Source organism: Camelus ferus, chromosome 9, assembly GCF_009834535.1.
Source record: "Camelus ferus isolate YT-003-E chromosome 9, BCGSAC_Cfer_1.0, whole genome shotgun sequence".
In the NCBI taxonomy this organism is placed as follows: domain Eukaryota; kingdom Metazoa; phylum Chordata; class Mammalia; order Artiodactyla; family Camelidae; genus Camelus; species Camelus ferus.
The window spans coordinates 43717185-43740558 of record NC_045704.1 but is presented as its reverse complement, the minus strand read 5'-3'; the positions used below and the strand labels follow the sequence as shown (position 1 = coordinate 43740558).

The 23374-nt window shown below is 43.8% G+C and overlaps 2 protein-coding genes across 3 annotated transcripts in view; one reads left to right on the top strand and one right to left on the bottom strand.

Annotated features, from left to right (window-relative positions):
- Positions 1–4924, top strand: part of B3GNT9 (UDP-GlcNAc:betaGal beta-1,3-N-acetylglucosaminyltransferase 9) — a 9713-nt gene extending 4789 nt beyond the window's left edge. Inside the window, exon 4 of one of the 2 annotated variants that reach the window (XM_032486500.1) lies at positions 4622–4924. In XM_032486500.1, coding sequence (XP_032342391.1) covers positions 4622–4689 — 68 coding nt within the window. In that variant the 3' untranslated portion in view covers positions 4690–4924. Of the gene's footprint in view, positions 1–4358; positions 4597–4621 lie in introns of those variants that run through there. The other variant, XM_032486501.1, reaches the window with a different exon arrangement.
- The window catches only part of C9H16orf70 (chromosome 9 C16orf70 homolog), a 25543-nt gene extending 2169 nt beyond the window's left edge, over positions 1–23374 (bottom strand). The window contains exons 1-15 of the mRNA XM_032486502.1: positions 23251–23374; positions 23000–23120; positions 17518–17600; positions 13717–13800; positions 9989–10032; positions 7943–8022; positions 7559–7653; positions 6740–6837; positions 6536–6648; positions 3747–3880; positions 3285–3368; positions 1707–1789; positions 1244–1287; positions 826–869; positions 616–674 (exon numbers count right to left, since the gene is read on the bottom strand). Of these exons, the coding sequence (XP_032342393.1) occupies positions 616–674; positions 826–869; positions 1244–1287; positions 1707–1789; positions 3285–3368; positions 3747–3880; positions 6536–6648; positions 6740–6837; positions 7559–7653; positions 7943–8022; positions 9989–10032; positions 13717–13800; positions 17518–17600; positions 23000–23063 (1109 nt within the window). The 5' untranslated portion in view covers positions 23064–23120; positions 23251–23374. The remainder of the gene's footprint in view (positions 1–615; positions 675–825; positions 870–1243; positions 1288–1706; positions 1790–3284; positions 3369–3746; positions 3881–6535; positions 6649–6739; positions 6838–7558; positions 7654–7942; positions 8023–9988; positions 10033–13716; positions 13801–17517; positions 17601–22999; positions 23121–23250) is intronic.

Sequence of the window (23374 nt, the reverse complement as noted above, 5' to 3'; positions counted from 1 at the left end):
GAAGCCAGAATTAGAGGGGCAGACAAAGGCCAATGCCAGCCAGGGCATCTAGTCACTTTTGGGATGGGGGCTATTAGCTAATGATCTCTTATGGCTGTGAGCTTCTGTTTGCCACACAAGTCCTTGAGGTCCCAGGCACAGTGACAGGTCTCATTCAAGCTCTGAATCCTACATAGTCCAGCTGTCACAGAAGTTATTATGCAATTGGACTGGAGTGGTGCAAAGTCAGGAAGAAGAGGAGCCTCAGGCAGCATGGTAACCAGGTATTGAGTTGTGAGCTACGGCAGGTAGCAGCTTTGAGAGGGGAAAGAGCACAGGACAGCTAGTCAAAACTACCTCCCTTTCTGAGTAACTAGGGGTGAAAAGGTCCCCATACCTGGAGGCAGGTGGGGAAGGAGGGAGAGCTATCCCCAGGGGGCAACCTCTCTGGTACAGGTAAACACGGAGAACAGCTGGCCCAGTCCTAACATACAAGGTTGGGTCAGGAAGTCTGTTTGTGGCAACACCAGAAATTTCTGTCATTTTTAAGTCATACCCACTGCTAGAGACTTCCCTAGGCCTTCTGGGCTGTAAGGAGCTGGATGGGGTAGTTAGAGACAGCAACTTCCCACTCACCTATGCAGGACAACAGGCTTCTCCACAGGGTGGCCCAGAAGTTCCTGGATGTTGTCCCACTGCAAGAGGGGTGGTGGGTGACGGGATTAGCAGGGACCTGACCATGCCTGTGACCAATGGCTGGCCCAAAGGATATGGGGCCCTAGACTGCTGGCAGGCTCACACCCACCTCATTTTCAGAATGTGTCAGGTGGGAAAATAGAAGTTTACCTTGCTGTAGGTTGTGCATGTTTCTGTCTGACCATCTGTGTTTTCTGAAAAGAGAACACACTATGGTTGATAGCTGGCCTGGCCTGTATTCAGTTCCATATCTATTCAGGTAGATGGCTCAGCTCACCTGTGACACCAGCCTAGCCACCATATGCACTGGGACTGAAGTTTGGACACCAGTAATCTCAGTCATAGGATAAGACCTTTAGGGCCTCCAGGAGACTATAGACCAAGAACAAGGCAACCCCCAGAATAAAGAGCCCAACCAGGCGAGCTGAGGCTATATGGGCAGAAGCAGGTGGGCAAAGACTCCACAAAACCTACTAATACCACCCTCTCTGCGTGGATCATCATCTCTTCTCATTTTGAGAGACTGACTCTAAACCCTTTTCTTACCCTGAGGACATTGACTACTTACCTCTCTTTATGGTTAGTGGGATCTTGAACTCACAGCGGTGATAACTAGAGAGAGAAGGCAGAAGGGTAAAGGGTGGACGCCCTGGGAGGCCTCATCACCCCTGCATCTGCACCCCAGGAAAAACAGAATCAAGATCACTTGCCCAAAGCCCTGGCTCGGGGCTCGACACAGCGTTCACTAGGAGAGGCCAGATTTGGGCACTGGAGTCAGAAAAGGGACCAGCTTGGGGGGCTGAAGACCCTATTATCTATCAGAAGCCAAGCTTTCTGAACCTATTTCCCTATTTGTAAAATGGGTATAAATGGAGAGATGCAAGGTAATGGACACTATACCAGGAACAGAGCACTCAGGAAACGTTCACTGCCCATGAAACAGCAAACGTCCAAAGCCACAAGCTCTCCTTCCTGGGGATTTTTTTAGCTCAAAACTCACTTCTTGGAGGGGCAGGTATAGGTATACTCACATATTAAAATTATAATGTCCAGGGTAATTGGTATGTAGGACAAACTTCTTCACTTTGTGTGTATTCGCGTCAAAGAGAATGTCCTGGGATAGAAAACAAAGATGCCCAAGTGGGGAAAGTTACTGAGGCAGGGCAGGGGCCTTTCGAGGGCATGTCCAAGTTGGTGACTCCCACTCCACAATGGGGATGCCCTCAGGGAACAGTTTTTCCCCAAATAACAGTCAAGGGGACAGCTGAGGCTAAGTAGCCTTAACATGACACGGTGGGACAGGGGGTAGGGGGCACGCAATGGGATGATGACACACACCCAACCACCTATAGGCCTCCCCATCCTAAACTTTGTACTAGCAGGCCCGGCAGACACAGGGGTTACAGTTCCTACTGCTTGGGAACCCAAACATAGTCAGGGAGATCTTTCCTGACAAAAAGGACCTGGTGAAAAATCTAACTGAGCACAGATTTTGACTTAAAGGCTACCAGGAGGATTCAGGGGCCACCTGACTCTAAGGGGCTCAAGGCACCTGGCTATTCTGAATGCCATGACCTGCCAGGCACTTCCACAGAGCAGGCCTGTGGAAGTCAGCAACCCCTGGAACTGAAATTCCAGCTTCCAGTCAGGACTCAGATCTGGATGACATTACCTACTCAACACTTCTTGTACCCTTCCCCCAACTCTTCCCAGCTTCACATCCTGCCAGCTGTTCACACCTGTGACCCCAGGATTACCCCAGACTGCACTCTTCCACCAATAGCTATACCATGTCCTATTAGAGTTGGTCCATTCACTACAACTTCCACTTATCACTGGCCCTGGAACTCAAAAAGAGGTCCAGCTTACAATAGTGCCATTCTCTCCTGCCACCATCCTACCATCAAGAGTTTATGATCCCACTGCCACTGCCCCACTACTCCTGGATCCTCTTTGGTCTTTTCCACACCAGCAGACCCAGTCCCCCTTTCTTACTCTCGGGGTATACTCTTTCTTTGCTCAGGACCTCAGGTCCTAGAAAGCCAAAAGGTTAGAAGACCCAAGAGGCCAGCAATGCCCTCTGAGATGCATCCTGCTAGACAACCATTTCTCTCACACACATCACATATACCAGCTGGACTGTCAGCACTGATGGTGGCCACAGCTCCATTCAGCACCTTAGGCCCAGAGCATAGGGCTTCAGCAATGCCTCTGGGGTGATTCCCTAAAACTACAAAAGCACACTCCCAGTCTTTAAACCATTTTTTGTCTCTCTGTTTTGTGACTCCAGAAGAAGGTCTTATGTTCTACAAAATAGCAGTTCCCAAAACATCTTGAAGCTAAATGATTCCTGCACTTTTGGAGCTTGTTTCCCTCAGAAAAGAAGTCAAGATACACCAGGAAACTTGGTGTTTCTTAGCAATCCTGGTGTCAGGAAAGGTCTACTTTGGGGTACCAATGCCAATGCAAAACAGCACTGGTAAAGCCACCTGGGGCTAGGTTCCCTGCTGCCAAGCATGGTTATAGCTGCATGTGTACACATAGGTGTGCCCAGGTGCACTGCCCACCCCCACAGAAATGAAACACTTCTCTAAGGAATCACGACTTACCACTCCAAGAGTGAAGTAGTTAAAAAAGTAGTCATTGCATTTGGATGGAACTTGCTTATGAGGAGAGGGAGAATGAATCTTCATCTGTTGGGGGGAAAATAACAAGGAATTAAAATCCAACCCCTTAATACAGTTCTTGGATTAAATGAGTCTGTAGATTGTGTTTCTTGTATAACATTAATCTAATGGGTAAGCAAGAGTGTGGGAGTGCCAGATGCTGGTGCCCAACAACCCAGCCAGCTTTGGCAGATTATAGACTGGGCCCCGGTCTCTGAGGAAAGGCAGAACAATCTGACCAACAGGGGTCAGAAAAGAGCTTTCAATTTACTTCTCCATCAGCTTTAATAGAACAGGTTCTATAGGAAAATAGCAAATAGTTTATATTTAATATTAAGTTAATGTTGATTAAAAAAAAAAAAAGACAGAGACCACCTATTCACTTTATAAACACATTTTCCCTACCTTGTCTTCTGACTTGTAGAAGACCTTGTGTGGAGAGCCAAGCATGCTAAGAACATCTTGGCAGGAATCGCCAAAATACACCGAGCGTTCAAATACCCGCATCTTGGCATCTGCTAATAGGCCAGGTCCACAGCCTGCAGAGAACAAGGTAGAGGTGGTCAGGTTCCTTGTCAGGGCCCGAGACTCTGCAGCCCTGGGCCCTGGGAGCACCAGAGAGGCAAGTGGCCGCACACTGCATTATCAGGTCCGGCTGAGGGGCAAGACCGCATGTAAGCAGAAATACCAGGTCATCAGGACTTGAGATGCTACATGAGGTCTCTACTCAAAATAATGCCAGAGACTCAACTCAATCCCACAAAAGTGACATGGAGCTCTGGAAACGTCATTCACTGACTCACCAGTTACTCATTGACACCATGGGCTAGGACACTTTGCTAAACATTGAGGAAGCAAAGGTGAGCAAAACAGGTACAGCCTCTGCCCACACTGGTGCTTACGGTGTGGAGATTCCAATCAGACCATCACACAACTGTGGTACAAGGTACAATAAACAGCAGCACAGGTGCTGTGGACATATAAAAATGGGGGCTATTGTCTCTTACAACTGTCCAGGTCCCGACAAAATACAAGGATTTATATTAAGAAGTAATTCTCAGTGGTAACCCCCAGCAAGAGACTGGACCTGAAGATCACTCTACAGATGAGCCAAGAGCGAAGAATCCATTAACTTACTCCCTAATTCTACACACACCTGATAGACCCACCAACTCTCAAGAGACAAACTGGGAAAGTGGGAGAATGAAAAAACCTCATTTGCCAAAAGTTTCTCCTTTGGGGAGAATCTTTAAACCCTGACTTTTTCTAATACATTTCAGAAATGGTTCCAGTTAAACATACATATGCAGAAGTGGTTGTGGAATACCAAGAGACACACCAACAATAAAATTTCCCCCATTCTGTGGATAGGAAGACAAAGTATTCTGCCCAAAGTGAAAAAGGAAGCCAAGAATCCAGAGGATTACAATTCCTGGTACCATGAAAATCACTATCATCACCTTACTCTGCACAGGGCTTTACAGTTGACAAAGCTCTTTCTTGTATAACAATCCATTTTTTATATACAGAAGACTTCAGGAATCCAAAATCTGAAATAAAGAGGTACTGAGTTCTCCAACTAAGCCAAGAGTCTTTATTTAGTCACAGCACAAACACACTGAGTGACAAAATAAAATGAAAGCTGTGTTTAAATTAACTAGGTCCTGGGAAAAAGCACAGTCCACATTAACCTATAAGTCTATAAATCTTGCAGCTTAGGCAAGCCTGGGTGACCTACAGAACCCACCAAAAGTCCTGTCAAGCTGGACTGTGTGCCCGAAGTCTCCAGATACCAGATACTCACGAATGTCTAGATGGGGTTACAGGGAAGGCACCCTTCACAGGTGAGTCTCCTCTCTTGTCTCACTCTACCTGAAGCCTCCTCAGGTAAAATTACCCTTAGTTTTAGGAGACTATTTTAGTTTCTGATTGCCTGGAGTGAGTCTTCCTATAAATTATTGTGAGGATCAAGACAGTTGAATAGACTTTCCACATTAAAATCATCACTGTAGCCACAGTCCATAGGAGAAAGATGTAAGAAAGGAGTTGCCAGGGACAAGCTACCTTTAAGCTTGTCAAAGGACACTCTCAGTGAGTACTGGGTTGGATAATAACTCATTGACGTCTTGACCGTAACAAAGTGTTTTCCCCACTGACCCTGAAAGCAGTGAGATGTGACTGCTAGAAGTGTCCTGTACAGGGTGGAAGTCAGAATTGGTTGAGAACTCCCCTCTCCAGCCTCTCAACAGGCTCCTCCTGCTGTCATCTGGGATAACAGCACCATCCTTGACTACCCTACTGTTTCAAGTAGCAGCCCTTCTGCTCTGAGAAGACCCTAAATCACTCAATCTTGCTGCCACATCTCAAGTCTCTCAAAAATTCTAGCTCAGGTGCAATGTTCCTTTAAGTAGCTAGTGTTCTGCCATGGCTGGACAATATATTTTTTTAAATTTCTAACCTGGAGCCTGTGAACTGTCTTAATTATTCAGGGGGATGAGTTCAGTTTATATATAAGATTTATTAACAGTTAAGATCTGACACCCCAGAGACTGATGCAAGACCCCAGCTTATGAATAAACACTGGCTAGACTATGAGCTCCATGAAAGAATGCCCTTTCATGGAGCTCACAGTCCCCAGGCCAACTTTATGGAGGTAAACCCCACTGGAGGACCTCGGTATTACTACACATAATCCAAGGTCTGAAGGAGCTAAGATTATCCAGGCACAAGAAAATCACAAGATGAAGCGTGAATCCTGAAGAGACCAACCACTTGAAGGCAGCAACTCTTTTTTTTGTTCACAGTCAGCAAAACTCAGCAGGGTGTGGCCATGCCACAATTCAACAAGTTCTTCTTGCCAGCCTTCTCTGAGAAATGGGCGCAAAGAGTGGAAAACGGGAGAACAGACAACACTGTAGCCCGTAAGATATATCTCCAGGACCTGGGAACCACTGCAAAACTACATTAAGTACACAGAAGGCTGATGTACATGCTGAGGGAAGCAGTGTTACTGTCATTTATTAAGATTTGCTCAAGATAAGACTGTCTTGTCCCTTCACAAATTTAAATGAAAACTTTAACCATAATCATCTGCGCCATTTGTCTTCTACCAACTATCTCTAAGCACGTGGCATTTTAAACTGTGTCAACAAGGATATAATGGAGAATCCACCACTCTAAAGCCAGTAACTGACCTGCAGCAAGTAGGCGAAGTCGTAAACCTGAGGGTCCAGTTCCATCTCGAAGAACATCTACACTCTCAGCATACACATTGCCCAGGAAACAGCTCAGAGGCATCACAGGAGCCCTGGGGGCAGGCACAGAATGAGCAGAGGCTTTGCCCTCCCTCCCAGGCAACCCACGGCCTTAGCATGAAGCTTGTGCCCCCTCACACGTACTTGGTATCCTGAAGGCTGTTTCCACTATAGATGTACATTCGTTTCACAGTTGCTCCATGGGGTATCTGGAGAGAGGCCAGACCATGGGCAAAATTGGGCTGCAAACACAGAAAAATTTCAGTAAAAACACACTGCAACATTGTGCTGTACACTAGAAATTGACACACTATAACCAACTACACTTCAATTAAAACAACAAGACAAATACACTTCAGGCCATGTGACTCAGGCTCTGGCATTTCCCTAAAACTCATGGTCTTCAAAAACTGGCCAGGTCAAAGCACACAATCAAACCTGCCTCCAGGTCAAAAAATTCACACCAACCATGGAAGTTCTTCCTTAATGTTATTTAGTTTTTCATTCTTTCATCAAGGAGAAAATGCAGAAATGCCTCCTTTAAGAAAATGTAAACTTACAAAAACCTATCATTTCATAACCCTAAGGATGCTGTTGCCTAAGGATGAATGAAACATTTTGCTAAAAGCAACAGATAACTGAAAATCCAGGATGAATTCTCTCAAATTCTAGGCCATTGAGAAAAACTGCAGTGATCTGGTGTTTTAAACTACATGACAGAGATTTACTTACGAAAAATGAGCTCAACCTCACTCTTCAGCTGGAAGTGCCCTCTTCCTGGGAATGCCAGCCTGAGCTTTGTTCTGTCAACTTCACCCACTCTACCCACCCTGACCCCTGAAGATATCAAAGACGATGAAACCAAAGAAAGGGTACCTATCCAGCTTCCCCCAATGGCACTGTCTGCTGACCCATATCACCTGGGCATTGGGCAACATACAACAGGGAAAGAGAAGGGCTAACCTCGTACTTGGGAGCCTCAGTCCATGAGTCCAGCTGAAAAGAGAAAGACAGTCCTCTGAAGTTGAGGTGGAAGAGCTGCTCAGCGGAGTTGTACACTGTAGGAGCGGGGAGAAGAAAGTGACTTGGTTGAATGGCATCAGAGGCTGCAGACACAAACCAGCCAGGCAGCAGGTAATGACTGGCAACACCTTCCTTGAGTCTCATTTCTGAACTGAACTACTAGGCTGAAAACAAAGGGAAGGAGCTTTCCTTCACACCCAAGTACCAACCCCAAAATCCTACAGGAGCGTGACTTTGGGGTTGGGGCTGGGATGGCACTCCTTGCCAGGTTTATCACTATGGACTGCCACAGATGACCAGAGGAATCCGCTGGACTTGGCTTACCTCCAGGATGGGTTGCACCAAAAGACTGGTCAATCTGCTCAATAGTGGGAGCTATGGCTTGAGAATTGAAATGTACGCCACTGAAAAACAAAGATACTTTTTAATACCAGGCTTTGCAGGATAGACTCACAGATCATTGGAGAAGGTGGTTGGAAGCTCTTAAAATGCAGGTGGGTGAGTCTACAATTGCATCAAAATAAAAGTTTAACTACAGAACTTTTAAATAATGAGGTCAGAAATAGCCAATTCTCCTAAGGCTGATATACAGAATTAATCTTCTAGATCCTCTCAAGACATCTGTGGCCACCAGGATCAGCTCAGAAGGAAATAAATCCAGCCTCAACCTCATGGCATTTGGACTTGGATAGAGTAGTCACAGAAATAGACAGTGTTAATGTGTTTTCCCAGGATGCCTACTTGTAGTGTGGCTTGAAAAGGAATTTTCTTAAGAGTATAGCCAAGCAAGGCAGCTTGTTTCCCTAACAGGCAGAGCCAGCACTCATGGACTGGGTGAATGGGTACGTGGATGGAAAGGAATGGATCCCAAGCAAAGGAAAAACACCTGGGAGGGGGATGGGCTTGGAAGCAAGGAAGGGCATATGATTTCAGATGATGGACACAAAGATAAGTCATTTATGACTTTAAGGAAAATGCTTAGAGGTTAAGAATAATTTTTTAAAAAATTAGTATCATTTATGAAACACCCGTTTTTAAATTTTTATCTCATTTTTTTTATTTTTAATTAATTCATTTAAAAAATTCTGGGGGGAGGTCATTAGGTCTATTTGTTTATTATTAGTTTTTTTTTAATTGGGGGTACTGGGAATTGAACCCAGAACCTCATGCATGCTAAGCATGTGTTGTACCATTTGAGCTAGACCCTCCCCAATTAATTCACTTTTTAAATTTTAATTTTTTATTGAAGTATAGTTAATTTACAAAGTTTCAGGTGTACAGCAAAGTGATTCAGATATATATATATATATATATATATATATATATATATAAATACATATTATATATATAAAAATACATATTTATATATATAAAAATACTTATTTTTTTCAGATTCTTTTCCATTATAGATTACAAGATACTAAATGTAGTTCCCTGCACTATACAGTTGTTGAAACCAGGCACTATACTATGTGCTTTACCAGCATTATTTCATGTAATCTTCCTAACCCAGCAGCCACATTGGTTTCATTTCTCTAGTGAGAAAAGAAGCTCAAAGAGGTTAAGTGACTTGCCCAAGTTCACAGAGGTAATAAAATGATGAAGCCATAACTCAAATCCAGGGAAGCCTGACTCTAGACCCCTCACTCTTACCCACTGACTCTTTAGAGGGTAAAGAGAAGCCAGACCCTGATGTACGAAGGCCCCAACAAGCCAAGAGACAACCAGAATCTGCAGGGGTCAGTGTTATTACACATTTGCTTTATCTACTTCTCTATTGGCAAACACTGCTCAAGTCAGCCCAGGAGCTGATTCCTTTCACACAACTGAAAAGGCAAAGCTGTTAAGGAAGCTTACTCAATGAAGTATTCTAGATGCCAGCACAGTGTCTTACCATAATGGGGGCTCAACTATTTGTGCATCATACAGACTATTCCCATTTTCATTCTAAAAAGCAGATTTTGGCCCCCTAATAGTGGTCCTATTTGGCATTCTCTTCAGCATAGGTTTTGAAGTCAGATCTATTTGGTTTGTCCCACCTCTGGTGGTCATGAAAACATAAAGAGGTGACAGAAGAGGCTGTGCAAGGAAAGGCAGCTATGACCTAGGAGATGGTCACAGACCTCTGAGCTAAGGTCCTGCTTTGTTGTGGGATTAAATAAGCTGACATCTATGTGAAGTGTTTTACACACGGTGTTTTCTTCATGAGGTTTCCTTCTCTTCCCCAGGAAACTGAGTAGGCTTGAAGGCTGCCTGAAGACATCATGGCACCAGAACTGCTGCAGATGGGTATCCTTTACTAACTTAATATGGGGAGCAGATAAAGTCCATGTGTACCAAGCCTATGACACATACCAGGAGAAAACTTACCAATATTTTAACTTTACTTTAGTTAAGTCATATACTTCAATCACCTAAAGACAAAAACAAACGTTTAAGAGTCATTAATGTTCTGTAATTAAAAAAATTAGTTAAAAAGACATTTATAGAATGGTGAAGAAAAAAATTATCACTAGTTGAAACTCTCCTAAAGCACTGCACATGACCTTTTGTTCTCGTTTTTATATTTGAAAGAAAAACCCATACCACACAGACAGCATGAACTTTACCTTCTCTCTCTAGTGGATTGTTAAACAGATGTCCATGGTATTCTGGGTCAGATTTTTATGTCTCATATACTGCTGGGTCATATAGAAGACTGCAAGTACCACGATATAGGACAGTGAAAACCTCCACAGAAACAAATTCATGCAGCGTGTTAAGGCTGTAACCTGCGACAGAAATACTGAGCTCCCTTCCCTCTATTCCATACTTTGCTGCATTATAAAAACTCTAATCAAGTTACTTTCAAAAAAAGCTTCAAAATACCATGGTTTATAAAACAAATGGGTGGAAGGGAAGGTCTATCCTGCTGGTAAACAAATCATATTACATTAGCTTAGGACAATGTGACAATATTAAGCTGTATTCCTAATGAAGGGCATATGGTCAAACTTGGAGAATTTCAGGACCCTTGTGAAGTTTCAGCGTTCAGCCTAGATGAAATGCCAAGAACTCAGGGAGGAAACAAAGGAAAAATTAGTGAACACTCAGTCACCAGTGATGCCAAGTAATGAGCACTCTCAAGGCTTCTATGTCAATGGCATCAAGGGTTAGGCAGTCAGCAGCATAGCTGACTGGGGCCTGCAGCACCATCTACTATCCTCCAGCTGAGAGGTGTGGCCGGCATTGTGGAGGGATAAGCAGAGCTGGTTTAGCACTGACAACCTGGGCTTCATCCTGGAAAGGGCTATGGGGCACTGGCTGTACCAGCATCTGGCATTGTCACAGGAAGAGACATAATAGGCAGTTCACTCTTGGTCAGACCTGTCCCTAACTTTATTTAGAGATCATAACACTGAACTACAAGTTGGGCACCTCTTTAACTATAAGGTGCAGCTATTCTGATCCTACCTGCTGCTAAGAATCACTCCCTCTGCTGGGCTGTCGTAGCACTTCAATCTACGCTTTCCTGCATTAGTATATGCTGTTCACTGGTCCCACTAAGTTTAGCCCCTTGAGGTCTGGTTCACTGGTTTGCACAGAAGAGGTACACAACACACGTGAGGTGAGTCTGTCTGGTATGAAGCTGGTAAAGGGCAGTATGAAGCTTAAAAACATGAAAAGAGGTGTCAAGAGAGGTTGTGCAAAGGCAGGGAAATAGCTGATTCATAAGACACTGAGTCTTCAGAAAACCTGGGCATGGCAGTATATCATGTCAAACTGGTAACTCATTTTACCAAGGCCGGGGTCCCATGCTGCCAGAGGCCTTAACCCTCAGCTGGAAGCCCTGCTTGTATAGCACTGCTTGTTTAGGCACTCTGCCTCTCTGATTGCTACCACTAAGGCTGGCCAATGACCTTCCAAGGGCTTCCCACTATTCATCCTGTGGGGGTAGGTCTCCAGGATATTCTTACTGTGTTACTATCACTCACTTGTCAACAGCCCAGACCAACACTTATGGCACAGCATTTGTGACAGAAAGGACTCCAAGCTGGTCAGCACTCTGGGTTCCATGCCAGAATCAACCAGCAGATTTTGGCCCATGGAGCTTGCTGGGCCACAGGGACAAGTAGCTGGGGAAGTCTAAAGTCCATGGTTTTCCACCCTCTGGGCTGGAAAAGACTGATTTCCCCAGAGACATGGCAGCAGCTAAGATAGGAAAGGAAAAGATAGATGGCTATAAAGGTTGTAAGTTGTGAAGACTTATTCCACAGGGCTCTCTCACACACAGGGAGTAAGGATGGGGAAACTGCAGGAGATGGCAGCACTGGCGTGAGATGGCTTCTAAAGCCCTTGGATGGAAGGGCAGGCAAATAGGTCAGGTCAGAATTAATACCAACCAAGGGCACTCAAGGAACTGTTTCCTCAGTTTCCAGAGGTTCAGGCAGGGCCCCAGCCCCTCCTTCTTCACAGGGATCTCCACGAAAGGCAGAAAGAAGGTTCAGTTTTACCTCCTTTCCCATTCAAGTGTCCTTTCCATTCCTCACATTTCCACATAATACACTCACACTATTTTCATCAGCTTTTATCACATTATTTCCCATACCCATCAAAAGAACCTAAGCCATTTCTATTCCCAGTGGCCAGTCACCGCAGTCTGGTAATAAACGGTTAAAAGCTAGATGTCAGGTAGACCACCACTTATCCTCTGCCCCTCTGTCGTCTCACTGGTAAGTAGTACCACTCACAAGCTTGTTAGGATTAAACTAGGAATTTGCATGGGAAGCACACAGCCATATGTATAACGTGTCCCACTAAATATACGATATTGTCTTCACCATGAATAACTATGATAATTCTATGATAGGCTGTCTATCCATCCCCTATTATTGTCCCTTTAGGTTACTTCCAGCTTTCCGTTACTATGAAAAGCCCTGCTGTATTACCCTCCCCATAATCTTTTTTTTGGGTTATGTTTCCTAAAGTGGGTTTACCAAGTCAAAGACAAATGACTCTCTGTAAAGGTGTTTTCAGATTAGTGTTCCCTAATTTGTGATGAAGCCACATTGAAGACCATACTCTATCTTTTTCCAGTGTAGAACTTCTGGTCAGTATAAGCCCATAAGAAGAGGCAAGGAGATGTTGGCTAAGAATCTTCACATCAAACTCTCCTTTTTGAAAAACCATCATAAACAAGGAATTCTTATTCCATGTACAGATTCTTTTTCCATGTTCTGTTTTCCTACCTCAGCAGCTCACTTGTGATGGGATGATGAGAACTAGGAAGTACCCACGTCCTCTGGAAAGGCAACTCCATAACCTAACCAGGATGATGGCTCTGGCATGCTACCACACAGAGCCACACTTAACCTTTTGACTCTGAGGCATGAGTCTGATGTCACTTGACTAACCTGTGATGTTCAGGCATTTGTAAATAGGGTATTAAAAACAACATGGACTAAAATATGTATTAGTAAACTGCACCTAAATGCCAATTAAGACAACCCTACATACCAGCAAGTTGTTTAACATTTCCTCAAAGGGGCTGAAGAATCAACTCAGTGCTGGTGGTACTGAAGTCCAAACCCCAACATTTTAGGAAGAACAGTTCCATTTTTTATCTTCCAAGTCTTACTGTTTGACCCAAGAATGAAGAAAAACAAGATACAAAAACCTGACTAAAGTCTTTTGGCCCTATTCTGCAGTCAGGCCCATTTTAAGTACTTTTTTTTTTTTAAGACTCAGGATAATCTATGCCAAACACTTAGCTCTACTTGTTTTCCTACCCAACACAAAAGGCCCCTCCCTGTAGCACGTCCCCCAAATCTTCAACACTTTTCCCCCTTCCTCTCTGGAGCCTGAGACTATGGGAATCTTGCATGATAGCACTACACCAATGGTGCTAGGAGTCTGAGACTAGAGTCCGTCCCAGACTCTATCCAACCACCCCCCATCCACCCCCAGCTTCTCTCTTTTTAGGGTAACAGGCACAGCTTCAATCCCCTATATTGTGGTTGTCTCTGAATCACAAAAGTCTACTCCCACTTATTAAAATATCCCACAATTGCACACATTAATCAGACTGACATGAAACTTTAGTTGTCATTTATAGTTACCTTAAGTCTCTGATTGAAAGCATCAAACAGTAGTTTGATCCCGTCCTGAGTCAGGTTAAGGATGAGGTCATGGCTTAAAGGAGACTACAAAAAATAATAATAATAAATAAACATACACTCTGAACAACTAACTTACTCACCAGCACCTACTGAAACATTACAATATAAATGCAGTGCACAGAGAACATCTAAGTGTAGACAGCTGACAGGTTTGGAAGCCAGAAACTGTTTTATGAATGCAATGTGTCTTCTACTTCCAGCCTGCAGATGCTGCTTTGCAATATTGGTTGAAAAGAGATTCTCTTCCAGGCTTTGAGTTATTACCTGGGGAAAGGGCCAAAATTATGTGGGTATATAGGCCATTTTCTCTAGAGGGTCCAGGGTCTACATCTGTAGCATGGGTTTACTGCTATAAAACCTACAGAGCAGTAGATAAGGAATACAAGCCTCGTGAAAAGGTCTCACAGGATCCAAATTCAGCAAGTAATGGTCAATGCATGTCAGCTGAACCTATGTCAATTCACTCCAGGGCTGTCTGTACCACTCACAGGAAAAAAACCATTTCATTCTTTGACTGTTTTAAGCCATATTCCAGGACAAAGAAGTACCTTGTGATCTGACTATGTGTGAGATGACACACTTACTCCTCTCTCCATCCCCCTACCATCCCATATCACATGCGCTTCTTTCTGAAAAGCCCAAGTCTGAGATCTAAGGAGTCATATTTCTACATGTGCCCCTTCTGAGTCCCATGGGGGTGGGGAGCAGCAGCAGAGAGCAGCAGACAGAGCTAGCCTTGAGTCTTGGTGATCTGTGACCTTAAGTGACTCTTTAAACTTCTCTGAGCTCTAGCTTCTTCAAGGGAATACCATCATCCCTTCGCCTCCAGGGTTTTTATAAGGACAGAGATAGTAGGTCAGAAAGCACTGGGCACAGCACTCAGCACAGAGTACTCTTTCCTAGTGTCTGCCCCACCTGACTGCTTCTGCTCCAATGCAATCAATTCAAAGTCTGAGGACTCTCCATAGCCCTGAACTAGGATGTTCAGCACTGTAAGAAAAACACCACCATCCAAAACCCTGCCCCTTCTTGAAACTGGCACCCAGCTGTCAAAAGAGTTTAGAAAAGTCTCTGTGGGGAGCTTTTCAAGGTAGGCCCAGTGAATGAAGGTGTGGCTGTCAGAGATAGTGATATAGGCTGGAAGGCCAGGTGTCACTGCTGCTCTGGGCCTCAATGGAAAAATTCTCCCCCAAAAGCTTTCTGAGATTAGCTCAGAATGTCTGCTCCCTCCAACCCACGATCTTCACAGGATAGTAGGACTGGGTGGTACCTTCATGCCTGGCAAACACTAGAAGAAAGATGTTGTTATTTTCCAGGAAGTCTGTATGAACATCTAAAACCACTAGGTCTCAAGTAAGATAATGGAATAATGGACCCTGACCTTAGGTCACTTATTTTCAACCCAGAACAAACAGTTCGGTTTCTGAGTGGTAAGCTATTATCACTATTTCATAGTAAGCTATTATCACTATTTCATGGTGATAAGCAGGATAAGGCAACATTTTAGCATCTTTCAAGATCACTGCTTGGAGTATCTGAATTTTCTACACACTCCCAAGATCTGATCATTTTTCCCCTGGCATTGTTACAATTCAGGATGTAACTAAGCAATTTTCAAAAGCAAGTAAATCACCCTTATTATCAGTGTTTTATATCTCCAGAACCAAAATACACATGTACTATGTGTTTAAGCAGACCCTTCCAGTTCAGTAAAGCTGTCTGCTGCTAGTCATTAACAACTCTTCCCTCTAGGAAAGATGAGACTTACTTGATATGCACATTTAATTTCCAAGGTATGATTTGCTGGAAACAGATATTTCTGAAATGTTTAATGGGGCCAAATGATTCTCTGCATTTGATGGGAAGCAAGGAAACAAATGGGAAGTAAGGGAAGGAGGGGAGGAGAGGACAGGACCTCCACTTAAGAAACACCGTATCAGGGCTCTGAGATACTACTTCCTCTTGATCCTCATCAAAAGATTATTCTAAGGAAATCATGCCCATTTTGGAGAGCCAGACTAGTTATTAACTTGCCACAGTCGCATAACCAAGAAATGGGGAAAGCATGGATCTGAACCAAGGTCTGGATTCAAAAACTTATGCTTCCACCTGCTTAGAAGATATTGGGGGCAATTAGCTTAATGCTAAAACTATTTATACCCAAAGATCGGAATGACAGACAACAGAGGTAGTGATATAAAAAATAAACCTCATTAGAAAAATTGGTTAAGAAAGTTTAAAGCCTTTTTCAAATGTATCTAATCTTGGGTGCCCAATGTGATTTAACTAAATGTTCTGGTGGCTATAAACTCAGGAAGCAAGCTTATTATTCCTGTTTTGATGGCTGCTAATTGTCATGAGTAATTCCCTCATGATCTAACACTGAAAGTCAGACTAGGTTATGGATGATATGAGTGCGACAAAGAGGAAAAGCCACCATCTTTCACTTTATAAGTGAGAAACCACTTTGCCACTATGGCTCCAGAAACCTCTGCCCACTCCCACAAATCCTGTGTTCTGTGGTAGGCACCACAAAATATCCAAGCACTTGCTTGGTGATTAACCACTCCCTGTTTCAAAAAGACCTCTCACATGGACCTCATTAGGCTGGCAGAGACGTATGGTACTATATAATGTAATGTCTGGGTATAGGTAACAGGCTCAACTCTGACACTACCAAGCCAAACTGGGAAGCCTCATAGAAATCTCACCAATCTTGAATCCACAAAAATTTTCTTCATGTCAAAAACAAGCTGTTGTTTGCTTTAGGATCTGAAGCTAACTGAAACAAACAGAACTAAAATCATCAAATCAGTATTTAAAGGGTCTCAGAAAAGATACGGAGGACATCCAGTAGCCTGTGCAGGATCAAAACTATTCCCTGAGATTTATGACACACAGGCTGCCACAAAGGTTGCTCCACAGGGCAGAACATGGTCTGTGTCCTAAAAGGACCACAGGTTTTTAGAGAGTTCAACAGAAGGGAGACTGCATTTTTAGAAAATTAAGAATTCTATTTCTAAAGGCCTATAAAAAGGTCTCTAACTTTAATAAAACGTAATCCAAAAAATTCTAATGTTCAGAAAGTTCTGCTTGGGTGCTAACCTAAAACATACTCTTCCTGGAAACTGAAAAGGTCTTTGTAGGTCCATGCAACATTATACCACAGGAGTTAATTCTTGGCACAACATTTAATAGAGGTCACTGTAAATGAGACAAAAAAAAAAAAAAAAAAAGAGTAAAATATGCCCATTACTTTGGAGGCAATGTTTCGCAATTTCCATATGTCATATCATTCTCACTAACAAGGTAAGCTACACCTTCTTCTTTTCAAGTCTGGGATGTTCTGCTAGTTAGTAATCTGCACAGCAACAATCTTGAACACAAACCAAAGCAATGAACAAATGAGAAAAGACTATTCTAAACAAGAAAGGGGAAGGCAAGCACCCTAGAAGACAAGACGATCCCGGAGGTGACCTCACACTGAAAAATTCCTGTTTAAGAGCCAGTAGGTAAAGTCAAACAATCAAAAAACAAGTTCAGTTGTCACTGCTCTTCCAAACTTGTAAGTACTAGGTTATCAAGACTACAAAAGCCAAAGAAAATGTACTTGGTAACTGACTAGCACTGGAGATTCTCGCATTCAAACAGTGACCCAAAAATTCCTGCTAGTCAGTATCTCCCAGACCATCAACCTCTGGAGGTGTTGCTATTTCAATAGACAAATCAGCTACCACTCACCTGTTCACTGTAGAGAACCTGGACATTTTTGATGACGCGACAGTGCTTCTGAAGAATGGCTACTGCTTGAGCCAGAGGCATTCCTGAAATAGAGCAAGGATACCTGTGTGGTTACTTGGGCTATCCATTTACTGACATCTATCACTGTATTAGGCATTAGTTCTTGTTTAATACCTGGGGTGGGATTGGGGGCCACTAAGGTCTACAGACATATTAAGTTTAAAAAAGAAGTTCAATAAGCAGTAACAGCTAGAATAAAGTTAGCAGCAAGCACTAAAGGAACAGTTGGATTGTATAAGGAGAGGAAGTAACTATAGAAGGCTTCCTAGAAATGGGGACTTCCGTGCTGATCCTAGGTAGGCAAAGGGCTTGGTAAAAGCAAAGTCAGCAGGAACCAAAGAAGAGGGTGAGAAATGCATTGACTGAATAACTCTGGAGACCAAGGTTCTGATTCTCACTCTGCTATAATTACATACAACCTAGGGCAGATTCCTTCCTCTTTTCCTTTCTGATATCTGTCTCCTTATCTCAAATGAGAATCTGCAGGAACACATGACTTATAAGGACTCATTAAAAAGTGAAAAATGCCCGACGTCTACCAGAATCAACTTATTTTACAAAGAATTTCACTGGATTCTCACTTATCAACCCACAAACATCCTCTAAATCTTAATACCTGATTTTTAAACTCATGCCCCATTATAAACGAATTAATATATATGCCCCAAGTTTAAGAAATCCAAATGCCAACGATATCTCAAAGATTCCAAGGACTCACAGTGAACAGCAAAAAATGTTTTCGCAAAGTCCATTATATGTCAAACAAGAAGAAATTGAGAGACACAATCCAAAAACAAAGACTCATAGCTTCATGAGTGCAAGGACACTCTGGATTTCCAGCACAGGACTGACCACATAGTGGCCGATGAACAAATATTTACTCAGTGGGAATTAAGGGTTATGGGACAGGTAATGAGAAAGGAAGAGGGACCACCACATGACCTCAGGACAGCACAGTGGCTCACATTTAAGGTCAGCTTATCTCTGATTCAAGAAGAGGCAATGTGCAGAAAAGAGCTTACACACAAAGAATTAGAAAGTTAAAAAATGTGTGGCCCATCTACATTTAAACAGTGATCGATCTGATCCTGGCTTTATTCAATAGTCCATTCTACAGTGTGAAGTTGGAGGGAACCAAACCTTAAACAAAGTACTTTCCAGCCTTTTATAGCACAGGGCCTGCCAAATAGTAGAGACTTAATAAATGTTAATTGAGAATATGAACAAACTGACACATCACTCAGCTTTGCCATTCCTGAAATGGAGGAGCATCTATGCTGTCTCTCCCAGAGGGAATGGGTAAATACCCATGTGGGGAAGACAGATAACTTCAGGTGCCAAGAAAGAGAAGGCCACATGGCTTCTCTGACCCATGTGGCACAAACAAGTTTCTTGAGGGAGTGTTCTTTCCCACCTAGCCACATCAAATTTCTGGCCTTGGAATCTCTGGGTCCTGAGTCATCCAGGGTGGTAACCCACCTGGAGGAGATAAAGCAGCCACCAATGACCACTTGTCACACAGCTCCTGGTAATGGAAGGCTACAAAAGGCCTCAGAAGGGAAACAGCCATGTGTATAACAAAGAAACAAGAGCACTGTCCTAGCTCTAAGAGAGCTACCTAACCCCAAAAAGGGTGTGGAGCATATGATCAGTCTTCTAAACTGTACAAATCCTCTATCTTACAGATGTCATCATTTGCCTGCTTCTAACCCTCCAATGGCTTTCCATTACAGGGGGATAAAACCCAAACAGCATGCCATCACCTGCAAGCCCTGAATATTCTGGATCTTGTCCACCTCCATCTTTCTTTCCACAGCTCACCATGCCTCTCTTTGTTCCAGGCTTTTGCACTAACTCTTGAGTCTGCTGGAATGCTCTTCCTATAGCTGGTTCTTCTCATTTTTCAGATCTTGCCTCACCGTTCACTTCCCTGCCTGCCTTATTTAATGAAGCCTCTCATCCAATTTGTTTATGTTAGCACCTTCCCTATACCTCCTTAATGGTTGAGACAGTATCTGTCTTACTGCTGTATCCCCAGCATTCAGTCACCACGTCTGGCACAATAGTAAGTGGTCCTATTTATATGCTGGGCTCTGAATGAGTGAAACAAAGCAATTAGGTAGGAATACATAGACCCTATACCATAGGTCCTTGTGACAACCCTCCCCTCTGAGAACTCTCATTCTGTCTCTACCAATACCACTCTCTCCTGATGTTCCTTCAACTTCCCCAGGCCTCTGTGATGGGCAATATTTCCTTCTGCCCATCCCTCATTCACTCATTCAACCAACCACTTAGTTTCTGACTCACATCTCCATCTGTTTTCTGTATATATCAAAAGGCAAATAAAAAGTTGACAGATTAAGTGATTTTTCATCTTCTCTTCAATCTGGCTTCTTCTCTGTATTCTGGATCTCAATACCTTTAACATCTACCTAGTTACTCAAGCCAGAAACCTCTAGATTACTCTTCCTTACCCATCTCTCCAAATCTGTTCTCCCAAATTTTCTTCCTAAATGCATGCCCACAACACACTTTACTAACAGATATCCTCTTTTCCACTGAACACAGAGACTCTCTGATAGTATCCCAGGCAGCTAACTACCAAAGAGAATTAGCAATCTGGGGAACTGATTTTCTTCTTTCACTAGTACATTATGCTCTAATTATAATATCTAATTGTTTATAGCTCCTTACACACACCATCTAACTTTCCCAATTTTTGTTTTTAAACTTGACTGGAAGATTTACGTCCATGCAAGTGTAGATGAGAAATCTGGGGATGGACTTCTGATAGGGCACTCCTGGTGCTCACTGGCTCCAGGAATGGTACTGGGTCTTATAGATTGATAGGAAGCCTTTCCTGAACCCCCAAGTCAGGTCAAGTCCCTTCTCCTCTTCCACAGCACCCTAAACAATCTCCACCTCATTATAATAAAATGAACTATTTATAAAATCCTTCCCTCCCATTAGACTAAACTCTTTAGCTTAGTCAATTTCTTACTCAGTTTTCAATGATCGTAAGCAGAGTCTACAGAATGAGCCTTCAACAGAGTGAGCCCTCAGTCCCTCTGGAACAAGGTTATCTCAGAGAAGGCTATTCTCCAGTGACCCTTTAAATCTACTCTGTTTGGGCATTTTCAAGACTAATTTAAAAACAAATTCAGAGATATATCTCCAACCAATATATTGTGCAAGTTTCACTGAAAACACTTCAAGTCTGCACTGCTCTTACTCCACCACTGGTCAAGCCATTGGTGGCACATTCAGAGATTCTTCTCTGGCTAGGTTTTCCTGTCCCTGTGCTGTTGACATTTCTCTAATATTCCAGCAGTACACAAAGGCCAGGAAGGCAGCCAAGAAGCTGGATGCAGCTCCCCACTGTGATGCCAGGCGATGATGGCAAGGGCTAGATACATCTGCATTTGCACAGATTCCAAAGAGAAACCTGGAGACAAAGCTAAGCCCATCCTCAGAAGGGCAGAGCAGCGGGAAGCCGGAAATCCCTGTTTGGCTACTTTTTATCATCTCTACCTTTCTAAGCCCATTCCTCATCTGGCAAATAGAGGTTACCTTATAGAGTTGTGGTGACTTTAGTCTAGTTCAAGAATGTAATCCTAAAGCACAGATCCAATTCCTAGACGGATCCCTACCTTTCAGCCCCAACTGCAGTTTAAGTGTGTTGAGAGCTGGGGAGAAGATTGAGAAAGAGGGAAAAACTATTCATAAAGCTTGGGGAAATCAAATGACCACTATCAAGCAGACACAATTTTAAAATGTGGATTTTTATGACCTACATAGGAATTATTAAGGCTGAGGCTCTATGAGCTTTCCCTCAAAGTTCAGTTCTGGGCCCAACGTACAGAAATGCTCTTTTCACTATTTTTGGTTGCTGTTTAGACAGTTTGAAAGAACTACCCAAATCCTTGATTCCTAGAAACTGGTAAAGTTAGGAGAGGGGGTTAAGGCATCAAAACAGTTGACAGAAGAAGACTTACTCTTTTACCAATTTTTTGGGAAGTCTCAAATGATATCCTAATCACTACTTTGACCAAGAGACTGCATACACCACAGAGATCCACAACCTCCTTGCAACATCAAGCACAGTTTGAAGCTATGGTTGTGGTTTTCACTCTGCCCTGTGAAGTCCTGGTATAAGCAGAAGTTGTGGTTAGGGGAGGTTCTTTCCTAACTGGAAGCCAAACAGTATCAGCACGATGAATGGGCCTGGAGGCAAAGATAACACTAGCCTCCCAATCAAGTACTTGCTTCACAAGAAGCTGCAGTACTTCACATCAGCTAAAATTTGGGGAAGAACTCTGTACGAATGGTATAAATTATGAGGGAAGTTGGCTGAAAATTCTTAATAAAACTGGCTCTTACAACCCAAAGGAGGTTTGTTCAGTTCACGAAGACAATGAGCATTAGCAGAGTCCTACAAGCTAATCTGTTCTGCAGTTTCTCACCCACCCTATCTCCGTAAATGTGAGTCTTCCAGATTCAAGAATAAGCTACAGGCCAATGGAGCAGCTGAGTCCAGCAGCCCAAATTAGGGTGAGGAAAGTTCAGACCTGCACAAACAAACAAAACACAAATGCCTGTCCGCATCCCCTTTCCCTAGTGCTGGAACATAAAAGTAAACACACACTAGGGTCATCGAATGTAAATACTTGTACACGTAAAGGCAGTGACACTGGGGATAAGGGAAAATGGGCTAAAACTCACAAAATGGCCAAACTCCATTTTTTACAAACTAAATGTTACTTTCCCCAAACTCCTATTTCATTCAACCTTTAACTCTCTTGGCTAAGGTCTGGGTTAGGATTACACCACACATTGACCACATTAAAAACTAGAAACTGGTTAGAAGTTCCTTTAGCACACAAACTTTCTTCAACTCCCTTGACAAGATCCCCAGCATCTGATGATGGGAACAGAGCCTAGGTTTCCCCTTCCAGAAAGACAACCCAAAGCCCAGAAAAGCAAAGGGAGACAGATGAATGTGGCGTTTAAGGGTGTCAGTCACTTCTTAGCTAGTCTGTAAAATGGGAATTGGAGTAACAGCAGTAGCGACCCTTAGGCCCCGGAAGCGTACTAGAGATAATTATGCACCAGAGGGCAGGGCCAGGCCTTAAGTAGATGTTTGGGGCGTGTCAGCCATTGCTATTATTATTACTAGTGTAGCACTGCCCCGGGAAGGGTCCTGGTGAGGCCTAACGCAAGGGCGTCAGGGTACGACCGGCTGCCGGGTCCCGGGGGTGGGAGCGGGTATCTAGTGCCTGGAGCCCAAAGAGCCGAAAGGACGGAAGAGGCGAAGAACCGCCGGCGCAAGGGAGTAAGGGGGCAAAGACCAGAGGCGGTAAGGGCCGGAAGGGAAGTACGGATCAGTGAGTAGGGTCGTGAGAGAGGACCCTACACTCACCTAGCGCGAATTCCCATTGCTCGTTCCCAAGAGAGCGCTCGGGCACCACCTCCAGATCCAGCATTGGTTCGGCTCGCCGGGCCAGGGCGGCCTCCCTGTGGCAGCGAAAACGGGACCGGAGCTGAGAAGACAAAGCAGCGGCTGACCCACCGCCCTCGTCGGCCCGCTCGGTTCTGCTCTCAACCTTCTATCCAGTCGCCAGCGCTACCGGCCCAACACACCACACCACACCTCACCTCACCTCGCCTCACCTCACCTCACCGGCAACAGTCCTGGCGACTTGGGGAGCGGCGGCAGCAAAAGCGTCTGCGGCAAAAGTGGCGTGTCGGGCCGTAAAGTGTGGCGGTGGTGGGGCGAGGGCGGGATTTCAATCGC